Source organism: Tachysurus fulvidraco, chromosome 22 (assembly GCF_022655615.1).
Source record: "Tachysurus fulvidraco isolate hzauxx_2018 chromosome 22, HZAU_PFXX_2.0, whole genome shotgun sequence".
In the NCBI taxonomy this organism is placed as follows: domain Eukaryota; kingdom Metazoa; phylum Chordata; class Actinopteri; order Siluriformes; family Bagridae; genus Tachysurus; species Tachysurus fulvidraco.
The window spans coordinates 16,637,260-16,657,278 of record NC_062539.1 but is presented as its reverse complement, the minus strand read 5'-3'; the positions used below and the strand labels follow the sequence as shown (position 1 = coordinate 16,657,278).

At 43.1% G+C, this 20,019-nt stretch overlaps 2 protein-coding genes across 4 annotated transcripts in view; one reads left to right on the top strand and one right to left on the bottom strand.

Moving 5' to 3' along the window:
• The window catches only part of ppm1lb (protein phosphatase, Mg2+/Mn2+ dependent, 1Lb), a 77,018-nt gene extending 74,208 nt beyond the window's left edge, over window positions 1–2,810 (bottom strand). The window contains exon 1 of the mRNA XM_027153308.2: window positions 2,018–2,810. Coding sequence (XP_027009109.1) covers window positions 2,018–2,407 — 390 coding nt within the window. The 5' untranslated portion in view covers window positions 2,408–2,810. The remainder of the gene's footprint in view (window positions 1–2,017) is intronic.
• Window positions 2,811–6,503: 3,693 nt separating this feature from the next.
• nmd3 (NMD3 ribosome export adaptor) lies at window positions 6,504–17,023 on the top strand. Of its 3 annotated transcripts, none has more exons than XM_027153304.2 (16): window positions 6,504–6,634; window positions 8,059–8,104; window positions 8,248–8,382; window positions 9,334–9,430; window positions 9,527–9,607; window positions 9,701–9,829; window positions 10,439–10,529; window positions 11,492–11,570; window positions 11,682–11,778; window positions 13,132–13,249; window positions 13,550–13,695; window positions 13,823–13,935; window positions 15,147–15,219; window positions 15,379–15,485; window positions 16,381–16,451; window positions 16,534–17,023. In XM_027153304.2, exons 2-16 carry the CDS (start codon window positions 8,061–8,063, stop codon window positions 16,665–16,667), a joined length of 1,515 nt encoding a protein of 504 aa, XP_027009105.1. In that variant the 5' UTR covers window positions 6,504–6,634; window positions 8,059–8,060; the 3' UTR covers window positions 16,668–17,023. The 3 variants fall into 3 exon arrangements, with proteins under 3 accessions (XP_027009105.1, XP_027009106.1, XP_027009107.1); XM_027153305.2 differs by lacking the exon at window positions 6,504–6,634 and adding an exon at window positions 7,222–7,389; XM_027153306.2 differs by lacking the exon at window positions 6,504–6,634 and adding an exon at window positions 7,404–7,427.
• The last annotated feature ends 2,996 nt before the right edge of the window (window positions 17,024–20,019 follow it).

Genomic DNA, 20,019 nt, shown 5'->3' with positions numbered 1-20,019 from the left:
GTGAACTCACATACATGCACTCGCAAGCAGGGAGACCTCTGAGTCATCAAGGGAACGAGTAAACTCGTGCCGATCGAGGACGAGACGGAAAACATCAGGTTACGCAAATAAAAAAAGATCTGCATCAGATCTAAATCAGTGCTTCTCACAGTGGGGTCTGAGAAGCTTAGCTATGTAGCTAAGGTTCTCATATTGTTTTTCAATTTTGATTAGTTACAGTAGTGGAAATTATTACTGAATTATTTTAGTGAATAAAAGAACTCACAAACTTACAAACAAGGTCAACTTGAAGTTCTATCAGTAGAAGCTTCAGGAATTAAAAACCTTTATGGCTTTAATATTCATTCATTCATTCATTAATTAATTTCCTACCGCTTATCCGAACTTCTCGGGTGACGGGGAGCCTGTGCCTATCTCAGGCGTCATCGGGCATCGAGGCAGGATACACCCTGGACGGAGTGCCAACCCATCACAGGGCACACACACACTCTCATTCACACTACAGACAATTTTCCAGAGATGCCAATCAACCTACCATGCATGTCTTTGGACCGCGGGAGGAAACCGGAGTACCCGGAGGAAACCCCCGAGGCACGGGGAGAACATGCAAACTCCACACACACAAGGCGGAGACGGGAATCGAACCCCCAACCCTGGAGGTGTGAGGCGAACATGCTAACCGCTAAGCCACCGTGCCCCCACCCTATGGCTTTAATAAATTAGTCAAAATTATTTACGTATACGTTCCAATAATGCATATGCATTAAAGCTGTACCAATCAAGTCAGGTTTATTTTTCCGGTTTCAGTCTTCATGTCCTCCAGGGAGGTTTGTATGTACGAGATGAGATTATAATCACGCCGTAATTACGACGTCCGGAACATTCGAGTCATTTCGTTGGAGCAAGATGAAGGTAAACCATCTCTTAATTAATTAGAAAAAAACACGATGATAAGAAGCTATGTTTTATTATATTACTATTACATGATAATTGCCTGCTATGTCATGTTATCTTCACAATATTCTATTTTGTTCCTATCTTGCAGACCTATTAAAATTCCTTAGAACATTTTTCTCATTTTGATTGAGTGTTCTAAGACCTCGGTCTGCAAAAAAAAAAAAGTCCAAACCAGAAATAAAGCTTTCTTAAATATGTCCCTGTGGGGAAATTCTTTCATGCAGGTGGTTCCTCAAACCGATGCCTCTGGAGATTACGGTGTTTTTTTAATCTTCTGGGAAGCTAAGAACCTGCACTTTTTCTAAGGACTCATTCAGAAACTCTTTATATCTAAGGCTGCTGTACTAAAAAAATAATTAAATAATAGAATTTGCTAATATACCTTCATAGTCAAAGAAGCATTTTTAGTGTATACACTATAGGTTCAAAAGTATGTGTACACCTGATCATACGGTTCCAGATTTAGTCCCCATAAGCTTCACTCATCTGGGAAGGATTTCCGCTAGATGTTGGGAGTGTGTCTGTGTGGACTTGTGTTCATTCGGCTACACGAAGCTTAGTGAGATCAGGTCCTGATGTAAGTGAGGAGTGAGGAGATCTGGGGTGCAATTTGTGTTCCAATTCATCAGGGCTCTTTGAGGGACCCTAGAGTTCTTCGACACCGTTATTTTGGAGCAGGTTTGAGTTCCAGTGAAGGGAAATTGTAACGCTACAGAATACAAATATAGAATTGTGGCACCATATTGACGCATCCACGAGTGTATGTACAGTATATTTTACCTTGGATGAGTCCGAGAGTGAATTACAGTTAAAAAGTAGCCCTTCAAAGTGTTCAGATGTAAGGTAAAAGGTACACAGTGAATCTACACAAGAATTTATGGGATAGAATACTTTCCTGAAGCTTGAGCTTGAGTACAGTTTGTATGGATATACTGTATTAAAGCAGATAAGAAAATGTTCGGCATGCATGCATGCGTGCGCATGTGTGTGTGTGCGTCTGTGTGTGTGCGCGCGTGTGTACATGTGTGTGTATATTAAAGAATGTACAGATGTAGCCCACCTCTCCACCGTGCCCATCGAAAATCCCGAAAATAGATGGGTGGCTCCGGTTGACCGGGTCGGTGAGCACGGAGAAACGGTCCTCCATGTGATCTCTGCGCCCCTGGATGGCGTACACGGCGGCGCCGGGGCTCTTCAGCTCCCAGCTCTTGGAGATCTCCGCCTGGTCCAGGCCGAACCTCTCGTGCTGCATGATCTCGGCCACTTTGCCCTTGACCATTTTCACGGCGTCGCGGCTCGACTTCACAATAGTCTTCACCTCGTCGGTGTGGAAGAAATAGCTCCATAAAGCCAGGCTCAGGCACAGCAGAAACAACGTCTCCGGTCTTAGTAAGAAATAGCGCATGATCCGGCCCAGTAGAGACAGCAGGGTCATCGTATCTCCTATCATTTATCCAAACGCGCACAGGCGAAAAATACAGATCACTGACCTGCTGGAGCTTTTCACGTCTTCCTTCAAACGCGTCTCAGTCCATCCTTGTTGTGCAGATAAACAAAAACGGTTTACACTTTGTTATTGTTGTTGTTGTTTGCCTAGAAATGGGAGCGCGTCGGGGGCGCATCGGTGCCGGTTCCGCCGGTGTGCCGCTGCAGCCAAGCGCTTTCATTTAAATAGAAATCCGCATTGAAGCGGCGCTCAGTCTTTCCCCATCAGATGTCTCTGTGAATCAGATGGCAGGCGAGCCGAAAGCTTCTTCTTCACACACGCGCACTTCCCCAAAACACACACGAGTGTGTGACGCGCTGTCATAAAAAAATAAAATAAATAATAATAAAAAAAAAGCCCAGGAGCTCGATATAGGCTGCAGGAGATCTCTGTGCAGTCAGACCTCCTTCTGAAGGGTTGTTTCTAACCAATTACAGGAGTGCAGAGGCGGGGTGAAGGAAAATGGGTGGGGAGTCACTTCAGAATGGATTTTAGATCAAATCTGATTATAGAAGTGCTAAATAAATAAAAAAAAAGGAGTGTGTGGGGTGTGTGGTGTTGGCATGAGAGTAAAACATATCGGTGTCGGTGAGATGAACAAAACATATCCATCCTGCAGCAGTCCTGCGGTCTGACCAGGTAAAGAATAAAACAGCAGGATGTGCATTTATAGGAAACTAATCAGTGATGGAGTGTGTGATGGGGGATGCTTTATTTCAACAGCAATTTGCCAACAAATTGAATAACGACATCTCATACAGTTAATACATTTATTTACAGTTAATGTAGTGGAATGTCACATTATATCACTGTCACTTTGTCAAGTTATGCATCCATCACCGGGAACTAGTTATTACTTAGTTTCCAGAATACTTATTATTTGAATGCAACAAAATTTGCATTTAAAATGTACTCGAAAGCTTATAAGGTTTTGAAATGAATGAAAACATGGACCATTATAGATCGTAGCAGACGTGACACAAACATTAACAGATTAAAACATTATTAAACATTATTAGAACATTATCGTTATTCAAATGAGCACAAAATATAGTGAGAGCTACAGTCAGAGCTGCTGTTACAGTACGGTGATATCATACCATGACCGGTTTCAGGAGGATATAGTGGGCAAATATATTCGCTGATTTATGACTGTATGGAAGGATGCAGGATATTTGGTAATGGATAAAGCATTTAATACAAGGCTTTCTGTTGAAAGATGAACTAAAGACTAAATTTAGACCTGGAAAGTCAGATTTTCCATTAACCAAGCTTTTGTGTAACTGTGAAACAAGGAACTGTGAAATAAGAACCAGAAATAGAGCTTGGGGGGAAAAAAGAGATGAATCCTCATTTAAATTAGCCAAAATCTGCACCTGGGTACTTGTTAATGCCAAAAAAAAAAAGGATGAAATCGTGATCGGTTATGGGTTGAGGCAAAGAAACCTATATGGGACTATGATATAACAAGATGCAGCTTATTTATTTCACATTAAAGGATTAGATCAGATAATGCAAGGGATTTGGATGCATTTTGTTCGTTTTGTAGTTACCTAGGTTACCTAAACCTCATAGTTTATTCCAAAATAAAGTGCATTTGGAAAAAGACTAAAGGATACAAAAACCTTTCGAGCAGCATCTGAGACGCTTTTACAGCATTTACGGCATTTGGCAGACACCCTTATAAAGAGCGACTTGCATTTTCTTTCATTTTATACAACTTGGCAATTAAGGGTTAAGGGCCTTGCTCAGGGGCCCAGCAGTGGCAGCTTGGTGGATGTTGGATTTAAACTCGCAACCTTCTTTTATGTATCCCAGCACCTTATCCACTAAGCTACTGTACCACACCCTCCTTGCATAAGTATTATACTTTATTGTCACTTATAGGCAACAAAAAGAAAGCCCAGAGACTTGAAAGTGTGGCCCTCTGCCAGAAAAAAAAGGATGGCTGTTTATGGAAAGCATTCCAGAGTAACGAGTTGAAGATTATCAGAGCTGCCTGCCCTGCAGCTCACAATACATCAATGGTACATACAGTATTTCATATTTCTTACAGCGCCTCCAAAGTAATGGGCTATTTAAAAAAAGGTGCCTCCAGGAAAAATAGGCCAGTGCAGAAAATTTGCATCTAGCCTACATAAGTGCAAAGCCACAACACCTCAGACACGTGAAGATTTATGAATTTATTAAAAACAAAAATGCTCCCAACAGAGTTTTAGTTTAATATTATCCTACCTCTGTAACCTAGTTAACCAGTGGTGAACAGATATGTTCTTCGATAGAGATTTCAAAGCACTTTTGTACATGGCTCTGGATAAAAGAGGGTCTGAAAAATGCCAAATGTAAATGTTAATATGAATATAAATGGGGTCATGTCGAGTTCTACTAGAAACAAGACAACGAGTGTTCCACCAAAGAACATGATGCTTCTGCTAATTAAACACACAACCAGACTTTGTGCTCTGTTTACACAGAAGGTGTGGTTAGGCTTAACTCTACATAAGCTTTTAAAAAACACGATGTTCTGAAAACCTTCTTAGGTGAAAAGCTAAGTGTGTGAAATCAAACAATCCCCACCCCTTTTACCTACATGCAGTGCAGCTTCTAACGACGCTCCTCCAACGTTCCTTCCAAAGCCACACCCCCGCTACGGCTGCAGAACGTGAAGAACGCCGACGCTTTTCAGATAAAAGTAGCTCTTAATCGCTCAAACAAGCAGCTACCAGTCACCGGGTGACACCGCTTTGGAATGTCGTTATATTGTAGTGAATATTTATTGATCACCAAGATGATTTGCATGTCGAAACCTTGATATGAAGGAGGAAGGTTTTCTGAGGACACATAAATTAGAACAGAAAAGAATCAATTGTAACTTATTACAATATTACTACTTATTATACTTATTAGTAATAATTATTACTTAATAGATGATAAATTGGGTCATGTTAGCAACATGTTAGTGATCTAGTGATGAACTAATGCAGCTTATTACACACACACACACACACACACACACACACACACACACACACACACACACACACACACACACACACACAATGAAAAGAAGCTGCATTCATGGTTTGAAGTTAAGGTTGTTAAGACTTTTGTTAAGTGTCGTAACACTAAACTTACAGTTCTGTCACTTTAAACTTACAGTTCAGTCACTTTATACCCTGACTGTACAATAGTTGCTTATTCTGTCTATTTTCTCATTGAAAGGCATTTGGAGAAAATAGAACAATAATAGTTTACCTCATTTCTATTCATTGTTCTCTTGACTATGTTTCACATTCGCCTTCTCGATCACTGCTGATGAGGTGTTATGGATGTGTCACCATCGTGATATGAAAACATCAGCCAGAGAAGTGTTGCTATTATAACTATGTCGGTTTGCGTTCAGTACAATCTGTACGCAAACCGACATAGTTATAATATCAACACATCTGTCGTGGATGCACGAGTCAAGACATCTACAGCATTTAGCAGACACTCTTATCCAGAGCAACTTACATTTTTATCTCATTTCTATACAACTGAGGGGCAGGTTGGTGGCCCTGGGAATCGAACCCACAACCTTAAGATTGCTCAGGGGTCCAACAATGGCAGTTTGGTGGCCATGGAATCAAACACACAACCTTCTGATTGCTCAGGGACCAAACAGTGGCAGTTTTGTGGCCCTGGGAATCGAACCCACAACCTTCCAATTGGTAGCCCAGACACTTTTATTAAACTTTATTTATAAACTCCATACTAATCTGTGCTCATCATGTCCGATGGGCACCATCATACTATAAAATAAACAGTAATTTAATGAATTATCTTGAACATTCAGGAACAAAATAAAATATAATAGTAATTATTTGGTAAATATAGTCAGGCGCGGTTTGGTCACTCTCGTGCTCTGTAATTACGTCACCAAAGCGACGTTTATTTTCACACCCGTATTTAGAAAACCCCGCCTTCTGCGCAGTGATTGGCTAGGTGTTGATTTACTCTCACAAAGCAACGTGCTGTTTGGACGATCAACCGTAACGTCTTATATACACAGCCAATCATGGAGCAGAGTTTTTTTTATACACAAAACGGGTAGTAAGAAAAGTCTTCAGCTGGACACGCTTGAGGTGAGAAACATGTGCTGTAACGTCGTGGATCTGAGCTGAAGATTGTGTAGAAAACCTTTATCATTCGGTAAGAATAAAGACACCAGATGTTTATTTATAAACCTCACTTGTGCTCGCGTTTAAAAGCCGTGTCATTAAATACACAGTAATAGCGACGTAGTTAGCTCCATTAGCTACTTTAGCTAACTACAGCTAGCTCGTTACAGTAAGCATGTTTGTTTATATGCATTTTATTAAATTAGCAGCTAGTCTCGAGCTGTGATAGTAATAAAATATAACATTTTAGTACGTTTCGGTGCGGACTTGTTGTAATTCCAAATAATAAACTTCTTTTAAAAGCAACAGAAGCAAATCTTGTGTTTTGTTGATTTTTCTATTGTCAAGTTAACTGGAAAAAAAGTCTGCACGTGTTTATGCTGTTAAATCCTCCAATCTGATTGGTTAGAAAGTGTTAATTAAATTTGTAGCAGCGCTGTTAAATCCTCCAATCTGATTGGTTAGGAAGTGTTAATTAACTTTGTAGCGTTGTTAAATCCTCTAATCTGATTGGTTAGAAAGTGTTAATTAACTTGGTAGCAGCGTTGTTTAAATCCTTCAATCTGATTGGTTAGAAAGTGTTAATTAACTGTGTAGCGTTGTTAAATCCTCTAATCTGATTGGTTAGAAAGTGTTAATTAACTTTGTAGCAGCGTTGTTTAAATCCTTCAATCTGATTGGTTAGAAGGTGTTAATTATTTACCACAGCAGCTCAAACTACGATGTTGGCTTGTTGGAGCAAGTATTCCCAAAGGCCGGTATGCTAGGGCACCAAAACATTTGGAGGCGAGTAGATACGAGCATGTGACGTTATTCGAATACCCGTGAAGAAGTTCCCCTCTTTGTTCTGAGTGTTTTGATACGTCACATGTATGTGGATAGTTTTTTAGATTTTGTATATATTGGGGCGGGGCTGATTTTGTATATATTGGGGGCGGGGCTGCGGGAAAACCGAAAGGCCAATCGGTTCACCTTTATCCAGAGTAACACCCTAAATAAGCTGGCCGAGTTTGGTGTAGATAGATCGAAAGCTTGCAGACTTATAAACCTCTAAATTTATAATGGGGGTGTCTGGCAAAAAAGGCCACTTTGAGACCTGGTACCATGAGTACCGGTACTCAGATCGCGTTGAAATGTAATGGCAACAAACTTCAGACATATCCGGTGGACGTGGCTTGAAAGCGCTAAGTAGGAATTACTCTGGATATATTTTTGTCTAAGACAAATAAGCAAAACAGAACGTTGGCTTTTACACGCCAACATAATAAAACACTTCAGGACGTGTACTTATAGTACTTATAGTACCGAAACAGTACTTTTGCCCCAGGCTGCTTCACACCACCCTATTGTTGATTATATTGCTATAAAAAAAAAAAAAAACCCCAAGTGTTTTATTCCTAACGTTATATATGTCATTAGTTATTAACCTGTACCTGATGATTTGTCTCTCTACAGCAATGGAGTACATGCAAGCGCCAGCCTCAAGCAGCCAAGGCAATATGTAAGTATATTAAAAATCTTCATGAATATTAAAGCATCCGTCTGTAAAATACGGCATGGAAACACAGACGTTCTACCATACTAGTGCTGCGGCGGAATTTTTTTTTTCATGTTAGATAACACACACACATTTTCTGTTCACAGCCTTTGCTGCACATGTGGCATCCCCATTCCCCCGAACCCAGCCAACATGTGCGTGTCCTGCCTGAGGACCCAGGTGGACATCTCCGACGGAATCCCCAAGCAGGTCTCCGTCCATTTCTGCAAACAGTGTGAACGGTACAGAAGTCCCTCTTTATTGATTTATTGAAAGTTGAGATCCATCTAAATAAGCTGTAGGTATTTGACAGTAACTCGCATCTTAAGAAATGATTACGTTATCGTCCGAACCGGAACGGACAATTAATTAGTTCTTTATCAAGTCCACCAGGCGAGTAAAATCTCCAGCGTGTGCTTAGGAGCCTTATTATCCAGGCTAAAAAGCATCAGCTAAGATAATCGGCCTCAAAGGTACGAGGATGTAATTATGTACATTAATACAAACCGTGCTCTTAATAAAAAAGTTCAGTAGCATTCAGTAGCTTGTTGTCTCACTCACTCACTCACTCACTTTCTACCACTTATCCGAACTTCTCGGTCATCTCAGGCGTCATCGGGCATCAAGGCAGGATACACCCTGGACGGAGTGCCAACCCATCACAGGGCACACACATACACTCTCATTCACACACACACTCACTCACACACTACGGACAATTTTCCAGAGATGCCAATCAACCTACCATGCATGTCTTTGGACCGGGGGAGGAAACTGGAGTACCCGGAGGAAACCCCCGAGGCACGGGGAGAACATGCAAACTCCACACACACAAGGCGGAGGCGGGAATCGAACCCCCGACCCTGGAGGTGTGAGGCGAACGTACTAACCACTAAGTGCCCCCTAGCTTGTTGTCTATTATCTTAAATTTAGTCCAAAGACAAAGCACACGCTTGCACAATATTATACCGTTTATCGTAAATCCTCGCTATACTTTAAACCCTGGTTTTTAACTGTTAAGTGTTCAAACCCCAGGTCTACCAAACTGACACTTCTGGGCCCCTGAGCAAGGCCCTTAACCCTCAATCGCTGAGTTGTATAAAAGCGAGAGAAAATCTCGCTCTTGTCAAATGGCGTAAATGTAAACAATCATTTCAGGTGATTTTGACCTTCTCCATCACACGTTCCACCAGGTACCTGCAGCCCCCAGGCACATGGGTTCAGTGTGCGTTAGAGTCCCGTGAGCTGCTAACGCTCTGTCTAAAGAAAATCAAGAGCTCAATGTCAAAGGTAAGCGCTTAACAGGAAGCGTCTCTATTTCCGTCAGCGCTTTAACACGCATCTGTTTATACGTCATTAACGTACCCGGTGCCTCGTCTCGTCAAGGTGCGGCTCGTCGATGCGGGGTTCGTGTGGACGGAGCCGCATTCTAAAAGGATCAAGTTGAAGCTCAGCATTCAGAAAGAGGTGAGTCGGATGCCCGGTATCTATGTAGACTTCTGGTATCTACTGGTTCGGTTCCGAAACCCCGGCAGGTTATTATCTGGTCCGTGTGTGTAGGTGATGAACGGCGCCATCCTGCAGCAGGTGTTTGTGGTGGATTTCATTATTCAGTCGCAGATGTGCGACGACTGCCATCGCGTGGAAGCCAAGGATTACTGGAAGGCCGTCGTACAAGTCAGACAGAAGGTGAGCTGGAGTTTGAGCTCTCGTCGACCAGGCAGCGGGTCGGTAGCTTAACGTTTAAAGGTTTCGCTTTAGAGACTCGAGAGTCGAACCTACTCGTAACGGCGTTAACACACGACACGTTCGTTCCCGTACAGTGTTATTCGCTTTATCTATTTATTTTATTTATTTTTAATTTTCTTCATATAATAAATATAACGTATCCGTATACACCGATTAATTTTGAACAAAAAGAAAAGAAAAAAAATTGTTTTTTATTTAATAACATGGTGATAACATTATTTTGAAAGTAATTTTTTTTATAAACATTTTTTATAACATTAAAAGTTTGATCCGTTACATTTTTGACTATGCGATATTTAATTACGAATAAATGTACGACGTTTAATTGTGTCGATATAATATACGTTTCATACATAATTCATATTCCTAGTTTCAAGCCGACATAAAGCTTAGATTTCCGTTTTCTACACGTTAATAAACGCCGCGTATCGGATCGTACGTCATCGTTCTTATTTATTTATTTATTATATTTTATTTAATCTGATCTCATTTCCCACAGCAGTTTAAGTATCGTGTCGTGTAACAATTTGCTTCCGTTTCTGATCCTAGACGGTCCACAAGAAGACCTTCTATTACCTGGAACAGTTGATTCTGAAGCACAGAGTGCACCAGAACACACTCCGCATCAAGGAAATCCACGGTACACTCCTCATTCATCCTCCCGCTTCTTCTGAAAGCTCGTTTTTTTGATACAGACGATGTTTCTGCCAGAAGCGCCATCGCTCCAGGCTGCGAATAAAAACTCAGGCTCTTGGTCACGCCGGCATTTCTGTCCCGTCGGAAAGAGCTTCGAAATCGTCATCCACGAGACCGTAATAATCGAGAGCCTGACACGGGAGCTTGAGGTCTTCACTGGTCCACTTAGATACGGAGACCCGAGGTCCGACCCGAGACCCGAGCGAGTTCGGGTCTAAAAGTTTCACGTGTGCCTCGGACACGGGTCGGGTCTAATAATAGCGGCGTCGGGTCTCGGGTCATTTAAAATGAATGTTTTTTTTACCGAACGGACCTGAGAAGACCCGAACTACTGTATCTCGTGTGTGTGTGTGCATCGACTCGAGTCCTTTTCCAACCGCTCCTCTGTTTGCTAAGACCGCTGTGGTTGGCGACGTGTGGCTGGCGCTAAGCTAATTTTCGTTGAAACAGACCTGTCAATCAATTTTGAAACCTTGCTGTAGCGGTTACTTTAGTGTAGAGTTACGCAACATTCGGGTCCATTCGGGGTAAAAAAAATTGCCGTCGGGTCGGACTCGGGTCTGATGTTTTTGGGTTTGTCTCGGGTCGGGTCTTTCTTAAAAACAAAAAAAAATTTTTTTAAATTATACACGTCGAGTTCGGGTAAGAAGTGATTCGGGTCACTTCGGGTCGGGTACGTTTCTATAGACCCGAGAAGACCTCTAACCGGAGCTCAGCTCGCGGCCGCGAAAAAAAACAACAAAAAAACAAAAAGATTCAGAGCTTCGAACGCTTGACATGTGGTGTCCAGATTAAACACCTCTCCATCTGGGCTGTTTTACTGGAGAATGCCGCGTGTCTGATTTTATCGTTAGACGTCCTGTAGTGATTTATAGCTTCGATTTCATCTGCCTTTCTTTTTTGTAGACGGCATAGATTTCTACTACAGCTCCAAGCAGCACGGGCAGAAGATGGTGGATTTCTTGCAGTGTGTGGTTCCATGCAGGTACGAAGAAGCATCAGGCTCAGCGTCCGCTGCCTTCACGTGTAGAAATCAGATTTTACTGTTGATGATTTTACGATTTATTTTTTTATTTTTTTATTCTCCATCCCAAAGATCAAAGTCCTCGCAGCGTCTCATCTCTCACGACGTCCACTCGAACACCTACAACTACAAAAGCACCTTCTCTGTAGAGATCGTGCCCATCTGTAAGGTAACGCGCCCTACCGCCTGCTCTTCCGAGCCGAGGTCCGACCTTTTAACCGTCCGATTATAACGATCGACAATTTTAAATCAATGAATTACGTAGTTTTAGTGGTTAGACGCCACCCGGTGGTACGGCGGCGGGATCCGTTTCTCTCGTCGGGTTTTGAGCGAAGAGTTAAAACTCTGTTCCGCTCCCAAGCTCGGATCAAAACGGGAGGGTTGCGTCAGGAAGGTCATCGGGGGGTTTGATCACGAACAGGAAGCAGAAAAAAAAACGACGGCGTAGTTTTTTTTAGTAGTAAGTCAGTGTCCAGTGACCTGCTGGTGTGTTTAACTAACTGTAGTTTAGACTGTAATATATAACTCTCTAAGCTGAAGCGTATCACTACAATAGTGTAAAGCTTCTTACATAAACGCCATGAAGTACACAAGGTTCGCCAAGACTCGGCGTACGTCTAACGCTTATATGCCAAGTTATTTTAACTGAATGTGTAAAAAAAAAACAACACAATTATAAAATAAAGTAAGTTGCTGTGTTCAGAGTGGAATTGTGTGTGTGTGTGTGTGTGTGTGTGTGTGTGTGTGTGTGAGTGGATTAGGGGATACACATGGTTCCTTTCTGAGGTTAGTTATTTGTTTGTGAAATTGATGATTACAGCCTTGTTTGTGTGTGTTGGGGTGTGTGTGTTGGGGTGTGTGTGTTGGGGTGTGTGTGTTGGGGTGTGTGTGTTGGGGTGTGTGTGTTGGGGTGTGTGTGTTGGGGTGTGTGTGTTGGGGTGTGTGTGTTGGGGTGTGTGTGTGTGTGTGTGTTGGGGGTGTGTGTGTGTGTGTGTTGGGGGTGTGTGTGTGTGTTGGGGGGTGTGTGTGTGTTGGGGGGTGTGTGGGTGTTGGGGGGTGTGTGGTGTTGGGGGTGTGTGTGGGTGTTGGGGGGTGTGTGGTGTTGGGGGGGTGTGTGGGTGTTGGGGGGGGTGGTGTGTGTGTGTGGGGGGGTGTGTGTGTGTGTTGGGGGGGGGGGTGTGGGTGTTGGGGGGGGGTGTGTGTGTGTTGGGGGGGGGGTTTGTTTGTGTTGGGGGGGGTGTGTGTGTGTGTTGGGGGGGTGTGTGTGTGTGTGTTGGGGGTGGGTGTGTGTGTGTGTTGGGGGTGGGTGTGTGTGTGTGTTGGGGGTGGGTGTGTGTGTGTGTTGGGGGTGGGTGTGTGTGTGTTGGGGGGGTGTGTGTGTGTGTGTGTGTGTTGGGGGTGTGTGTGTGTGTGTGTGTGTTGGGGTGTGTGTGTGTGTTGGGGGTGTGTGTGTGTGTTGGGGGTGTGTGTGTGTGTGTGTGTTGGGGATGTGTGTGTGTGTGTGTGTTCCTCTCTCTCTCAGGACAATGTGGTGTGTCTGTCTCCACGTCTGGCCCAGAGCATGGGAAACCTCGGCCAGGTGTGTGTGTGCGTCCAGGTGACCAGCACGGTGCACCTCATCGACCCGAACACTCTGCAGCGTGAGTGTGACTCCTGCTCACTTTAACACTCGCCTCCTCTTCCCTGTTTTATGTTTCACGTCTCGATTTAGATTTAGATTAAAGGGACAGTTTGTACTTTCTAAAGCACACCGCTACCTGCAAACTGAGATGCACCGCCAATAAAAACACCCCCAGTCTGTATCTCAGCCCACTTTCTGTTACGAGTGGCTGTTTTAAATAAAAAAAGAGGCCATGAGCTCATTTCAGGGCCAGAAAAACATGAACCGAGCTTACGATAATCAAAAGCTTTGCGTCTCACCTCGTGCCGCTGTTTCACAGTCGCAGAGATCGACGCCAACACGTACTGGCGTCACCCGTTTAACAGCCTCCTGAACCCGCGCCAGCTGGAGGAGTTTATCGTCATGGACATCGACATCATCAGGGACCAGCGATTAGGAGCAGGAGCTGGACTGAGATCGAACAAGGTAAGACATCGAATTTAACAATCGTCGTATGGTAATAAATACATGCAGGTTTTAAAGGGCACCGAACCAATTTAATTTAACATCCCGTTTCCAGACGACGAAGCATTAAACCTTGTGTTTTTAACAGCACACCTTGGCTGAAGTGTGGGTTCAGAAGACCAGCGAGATGAACACCAGTCAGCAGTATCACTGCCGCACTCATCTGGGCCACCTGCTCAACATCGGAGACCTGGTGCTGGGGTACGAGCTCATACGCTAACAATAATACCTACAGTACGTTTATTACACGCTGGGTTCTAAACATAAACGTGCCTCGTAGCGGAAAGAAATCTTTAAAGATGGGTTTTGTTCCGATGTCAGCCGTATTATCCGGCACTTGCGTTATTTATTCGGTCGGCGTCGTTCTTTAAAGACGAGAAGACGACGCCGGGGGACATATAAGGATAACAGCGTAGAGGATTAAAGGTGCGGTCTCCGATTTTCGAAAGCCAACGTCGACATATAAAATCACCAAAACAAACACGCCCCTAACCCAAATGGGTCCCACCCCTGTATCGATAGCTCCGCCCACACATACATACGTAACTCAGGCGACTAACGGAAAGTTATTCAGGAGCAAAATCAGAGCAACTCCGAACAAGGACAATACGATGACGTTTATCTTAGAGAGGAGGCGGGGCTTAACCCGTTACTAGGTGACAACATTCTTATGAAGACTGTGATTGGTTGATTGAAAGCGCTTTTAAAATCCGGTCTATTATATATATAACCTTCACTTTGTCTCTATATGTTCAGATATTTGAGGTTATTATGGTGTAGAGATCACGTTCGTTACGTTACGATCACTTTAGTGATGTTTTTAACGTCTGTATGTTATAAACGTACTAAATATACGCACGTGTCGTTTCTATGCCGTGTCCGAGACGTCATCTCTCACATGATTGGTCACAAAAATAATCCCGACACGATCTAATCTGCATCATCGTATCAACTCGCCGTCGTTATTAAATATCGTACACGACACGTTTCTTCTCCATCTTCACCTTACAGATATTTTCTCCACTGATAAAGAAACTCTTCATCCTCTTCAAAGTCTTCCTCACTTCTCACGAACACTTTTTGACCTTATGAGCACTTTTAAGGGTTAAGATGCTTTTAAGACCTTTTATCTTTACTAGGATCTTCTCTTTAATCGCCAACATGTCTAAGAACTTATTTAGAATTACATCATCGTTTGTCGGTAGCTTTGTAGCCCAAGGTGATGTCACAAAATCAGTGCCATGCTACCGATGAGAGCTACAACCACCGATCAGATCGGGTTGGGGTCAGATCTCAGCCGTCCGGACATCCGCAGCGCTCCCGTGCCGCAGCCAGAGTAAAATCTCCGAACCTCACGAATGAGAATTAAAGCGTCTAGACGTTTTGTTTATTTCTCTTCTCCTTCTTTCCAGTTACGACTTCGCCAACTCGAACCTCAACGACGAGTTCCTGAACAAGATGAATCCTCACCACGTGCCCGACGTGGTAAGAACAGGTTCAATTCCCGATAACCGTCTCAGGAGGAAGAAAAAAAATAAAACCCCAAAACGTTCAGATCTCCTTCTTTAAGTTGAAGCTCTACTGCCCCCTATCGATGCTCTCCGGTACTCAGGAACTTCTCTGGTTCTCTTCTCATCGATTCAGGTCCTGGTCAAGAAGAGCTACGACAGGACGAGGAGAATAAAGCGCAGGAACTGGAAGCTGAAGGAGCTGCACAGAGACAGAGAAGGCGTGGACACGGATGATGAAAGGTATGAAAGAACCGGACGCCCGGGGCCTTTTTACACCCGGTCACCTCACGTGTTGTCTCTGATCCGATAGCTATCTGATTTGTTATAACCGTTCCGTTTACATCAGGCCACATAAACGCGTCTCGGCGAATCGTATATATAGATCCGATCTTTCTGCTCCCACCCAAAAAGCGAATATATTTTACCTCATCTCCGTTTCTGACACGATGCACGACTCCTGAGTCACCTGCGAGTGTCGTACTTCCGTTTGGGAGGAGTATAGCGCTGACTTACGTGGCTCGAACAACCACATGCATTTACACCTGTCCGGTTTAATCTGAAACGCGTCCCAGACCTCCTCCTGAAGGGGTTCGGAGCGATCGGATTTATATCCGTCTCCAAACCTTTTCGGAGGGCATTTAGACCCGGCCTTTTTTACCTTCGGATAGCTATCTGATCACAGAAAACGTAGGAAGTGACCCGGTGTAAAACCCCCACTCAGATGCTCTCAGATAAAGTAGCACCAGAGAGAAAACTGGTGTCCGTCTGCAGAGCGAACCGTAGAGCCGTACGATAGCAACAGGGAAGTGATGAAAGGATTATTTATTTATTTATTTATTTATTTATTTTGGTTTTGTAAGTACATTTTCCTCCCTACATGGTTCTCAAATATTTATTTATTTATTTGTGACCTTTTCCAAATGTGTCGCTCAGACATACTAATGGACGTGAAGGCGTCCTTCCTTTTTAAATAATCGTGACTCAGCACCGAGGAATGAGATGTTGGGGGATTTGTTACAGGATGAGATTTTATCCTTCAGTGCAAAACCAATTGGTTTGAGATCTACAGGGAAAATAACCGAAGCTCGCTAAACGTCGACTATCGAACGTCACTAAACGCCGAACCGTTTTGCAGGCAATACCAGGACTTCTTGGAGGATCTCGAGGAAGACGAGTCCTTGCGTAAAAACGTCAACATCTTCAGAGGTGAGGATGCGATTTTCAGTTCGTCCGTTCCATACTGTATGTACGTAACACGTGTACTCATCACATCCCCGTGCGTTTTCAGACGTCTCCAAGGTTCCCGTGGAGAGCGACACTGATGATGAAGGAATACCCAGGATCTCACTGGCGGAGATGATGGAGGACCTGAACCTCAACGATGCCACCGGAGGAGACGGGGCGGACATGATGACTAATTAATTAGATTAGCACGATAAACACCAAAAAAAAAAAAAAACACCAGCAGTGAGAGAAAAAAAGAGATGGCGGTTCAGGGGGTAGATCCTGTCTGGGTTTGTTTTCCTTTGGGCTTCAACACACCTCCTGAAAGGCTAGATGATAAGTGTACGACGTACCAGGAAACGCAACAATCATGTAGTGCAGGATTCCCTCCGGACCGCGATGTCGGAGGTTACGGACATGTTTTCTGTACAATTCGCTGTTTGTTCTGATGAAATAAAAGGAAAACTGTTCATATTTTCCTGTGATACAGTAATCTTATAATATAATTATATAACGATATGGAAATATTAACTAATAAATGTTCTGGAGAAGGATCGTGTGGTGTGGTGATTAAATACTTCACCATAATAAACACAATAAAGATCTGTGTGTGTGTGTGTGTGTGTGTGTGTGCGCGCAATAGAAATCATTTCCCAAACTTATTTCCAACACAGTTTAATTTTACTGAGGATGAAAACTGCAATATTGACATACTGCACTATTTAATAGTAAGCATCAGATATCATTAGTTTCTCAAAGCCAAGCTAATATTTATTTTTTCCATGCCTGAAAGTGTGGATAAGACTAAAATCACTCTGTCCACTAGGGGGCATGTTAGAGCTAAAACCTCTCAGTACCTAAATGCAATTGACAGCTATAGATAATATTTTGTACATAAAAGAACAGATTGAGAACCGAGTCATCTAGACTGCAGATGCTCTTTTGAGCCACAGGTGGCAGCAGAGAGCGGTGTGTGTGTGTGTGTGTGTATATATATATATATATATAATGTGTGTGTGTGTATATATATATATATATATATATATATATATATATATATATATAAAGATACATTATACAGCTGAACATGATAAATGATGTTTATATACAGATTTTTATCATACTGAGATCCGGGTTACATTTAAACCATTCATTAGACTGACTCTTTACATCACATGCTTGTTTATGGCTTCGGAAAAAAAAAACGATGGCGTGGTCTGAATCAGAACCAAAAAAAAAAATAGTGCTTAAATGAGATAAGGAGGAAGAGATAAGATATAGAAGTGTCTGAGACGTTGGTTTGGTGCCAAGCAGATCGAATGTCAGGTCATCAACTGGTCATATTCTAAAATATTCATACATACATACATAAAAAAAGAAAAGTAAAATAAAGTAAAGAAACCCGAGTCGGTTGTTAATCTTTCTTCTTACACTCAGACCTGACATTTGAATAAGAATTATGTCCGAAAGAACGATTCAGTGGATATTCATTTAATCATAAGTCGATTTTCTCTGAAAATGAGATACTTCCTGATTTCCCATAAAAAAATAAGCAGATATATCTTTAGAATGGGAAATTATTAACAGCTGAACAGGTCAGTGTGTGTGTGTGTGTGTGTGTGTACTGGGGGGTCGGATGAGGGGTCTTCTAATCTAGCCGAAAATGTCAACTGTAGTCTGTAGAAACTCGTCATGACACCTTGATCCCTTATGTGGTGTTGAGTCAGATTTGTGGTTGTGGTTGTGCAATAAGGGAACGAATATCTCAGGTTCTGCTATGTAGGTCTTCTGAGAGAAACTGAGAACATATGTAATTGCTGTCAGTGTGTGTGTGTGTGTGTGTGTGTGTGTGTGTGTGTGTGTGTGTGTGTGTGTCTGCATAACCGTGTCCTCTGATACTGTATTGTAACTTTGCCTATCTCAGGCGTCATCGGGCATCGAGGCAGGATACACCCTTTACAGAGTGCTAACCCATCACAGGGCACACACACACTCTCATTCACTCACACACACACACACACACACACACACACACACACACACTATGAACAATTTTCCAGAGATGCCAATCAACCTACCATGCATGTCTTTGGACTGAGGGAGGAAACCGGAGTACCCGGAGGAAACCCCCGAGGCACGGGGAGAACATGCAAACTCCACACACACGAGGCGGAGGCGGGAATCGAACCCCCGACCCTGGAGGTGTGAGGTGAACATGCTAAGCCACCGTGTCCCCCACCAGCTTTCTTTGCTGTTAAATACATTATATCACACTGCACCTTAGAGCTTGGCTTTAAACTGCTGTATTATTTACAGTCGGTCTGATTAATCCATGACTGCTACGTGTAAAGTTCTGGAATACTTGCACTTGTTTAACCTCTTGGCTTTTTTTTTTTTTTTTTTCTATAAATACCACAGAGTACTTTCTGGTCGTCGCATGGAAACCTGATCCCGCAGCACTGCCATCATCGCATCGTCACCCTCCTTTAACAGCTTTAACTCTTTTCACAGCTTAGACTGGATTCTGCCTCGCTGACCAACCAGAATTAGAATTAAAGGTGCTGAAAACATGCCAACGTGCATTCAAATGCCACATGAGTTTAAAGGAAAAAAAGATCTTCATTTACCAAAGTCAAAGGCAAGATGTTCCTCCGAGGCCCCGTGACCCAGTGAAGTCGAGTACGATCGAGGTGTAGAACTAAAACAAGCAATTTGTCAGCTAGACATTAAAAAAAAGGGGGCCGATAGGGAGGTGCGGACCGTTATTGTGACACTCTCCCATTTCTTCTAGAAGAACGATCGTGTTTTGGGAACTTGATCTCTTCCCCCTTTATTGGGAAACCAAACCCACTTGGGAAAGTGACCACAGGGTCCCACTGAAACACGACGAAACAATGACCCCGAATTCTTTCTCTCTCTCTTCTCCATATCTACTGCTTTCTTTTCTCCCCTCTTCTTTTTTGCCAGACTTCATTTGTAGCAGGAAACCTCTGGCTTGCTCTTAGGGCAATGGTACAGTAGATAAGCCCAAAAGCTCAAAAGAACTGTTGTGTCCTGCTGACGTAGCCATAGGGATCGTGACTTTGTAATTCTGTTATTTTATCTATTAGCAGGATCTGACTTTACAAGCCAAGCTACAAAGTTCACAATCTCTCTCTCTCTCTCTCTCTCTCTCTCTCTCTCTCTCTCTCTCTCTCTCTCTCTCTCTCTCTCTCTCTCTCTCTAAGTGCAAATATTATGGCTATTATTGTTTTCATTGCAGAGAGATGGGATGGCAGTCCATCACTCAGGACTTTACTCACACACACACACACACACACCACACACACACACACACACACACAGACACCACAAAAACACACACGCACGCACCCACACACGCACGCACACACGCACACGCGCACACACACGCACACACGCACACACACACACACACACGCACACCTAGTGCCAATTTATCTACATTTCATGTATAATTTTCTTTTCAAAGATCAGACAGTAACCAGAGCTCGGCATTCAACATTTCTCAGATGACTTCGTCCAAGTGCTT

Bases quoted from the DNA above. Each gene is read 5' to 3' on its own strand.
- nmd3 (XM_027153304.2), top strand. From the start codon at position 8,061: ATGGAGTACATGCAAGCGCCAGCCTCAAGCAGCCAAGGCAATAT. The intron at 9,431-9,526 runs GTAAGCGCTTAA...CGTCTCGTCAAG, and splicing joins TCAAGAGCTCAATGTCAAAG to GTGCGGCTCGTCGATGCGGG. The intron at 15,220-15,378 runs GTAAGAACAGGT...TCATCGATTCAG, and splicing joins CTCACCACGTGCCCGACGTG to GTCCTGGTCAAGAAGAGCTA.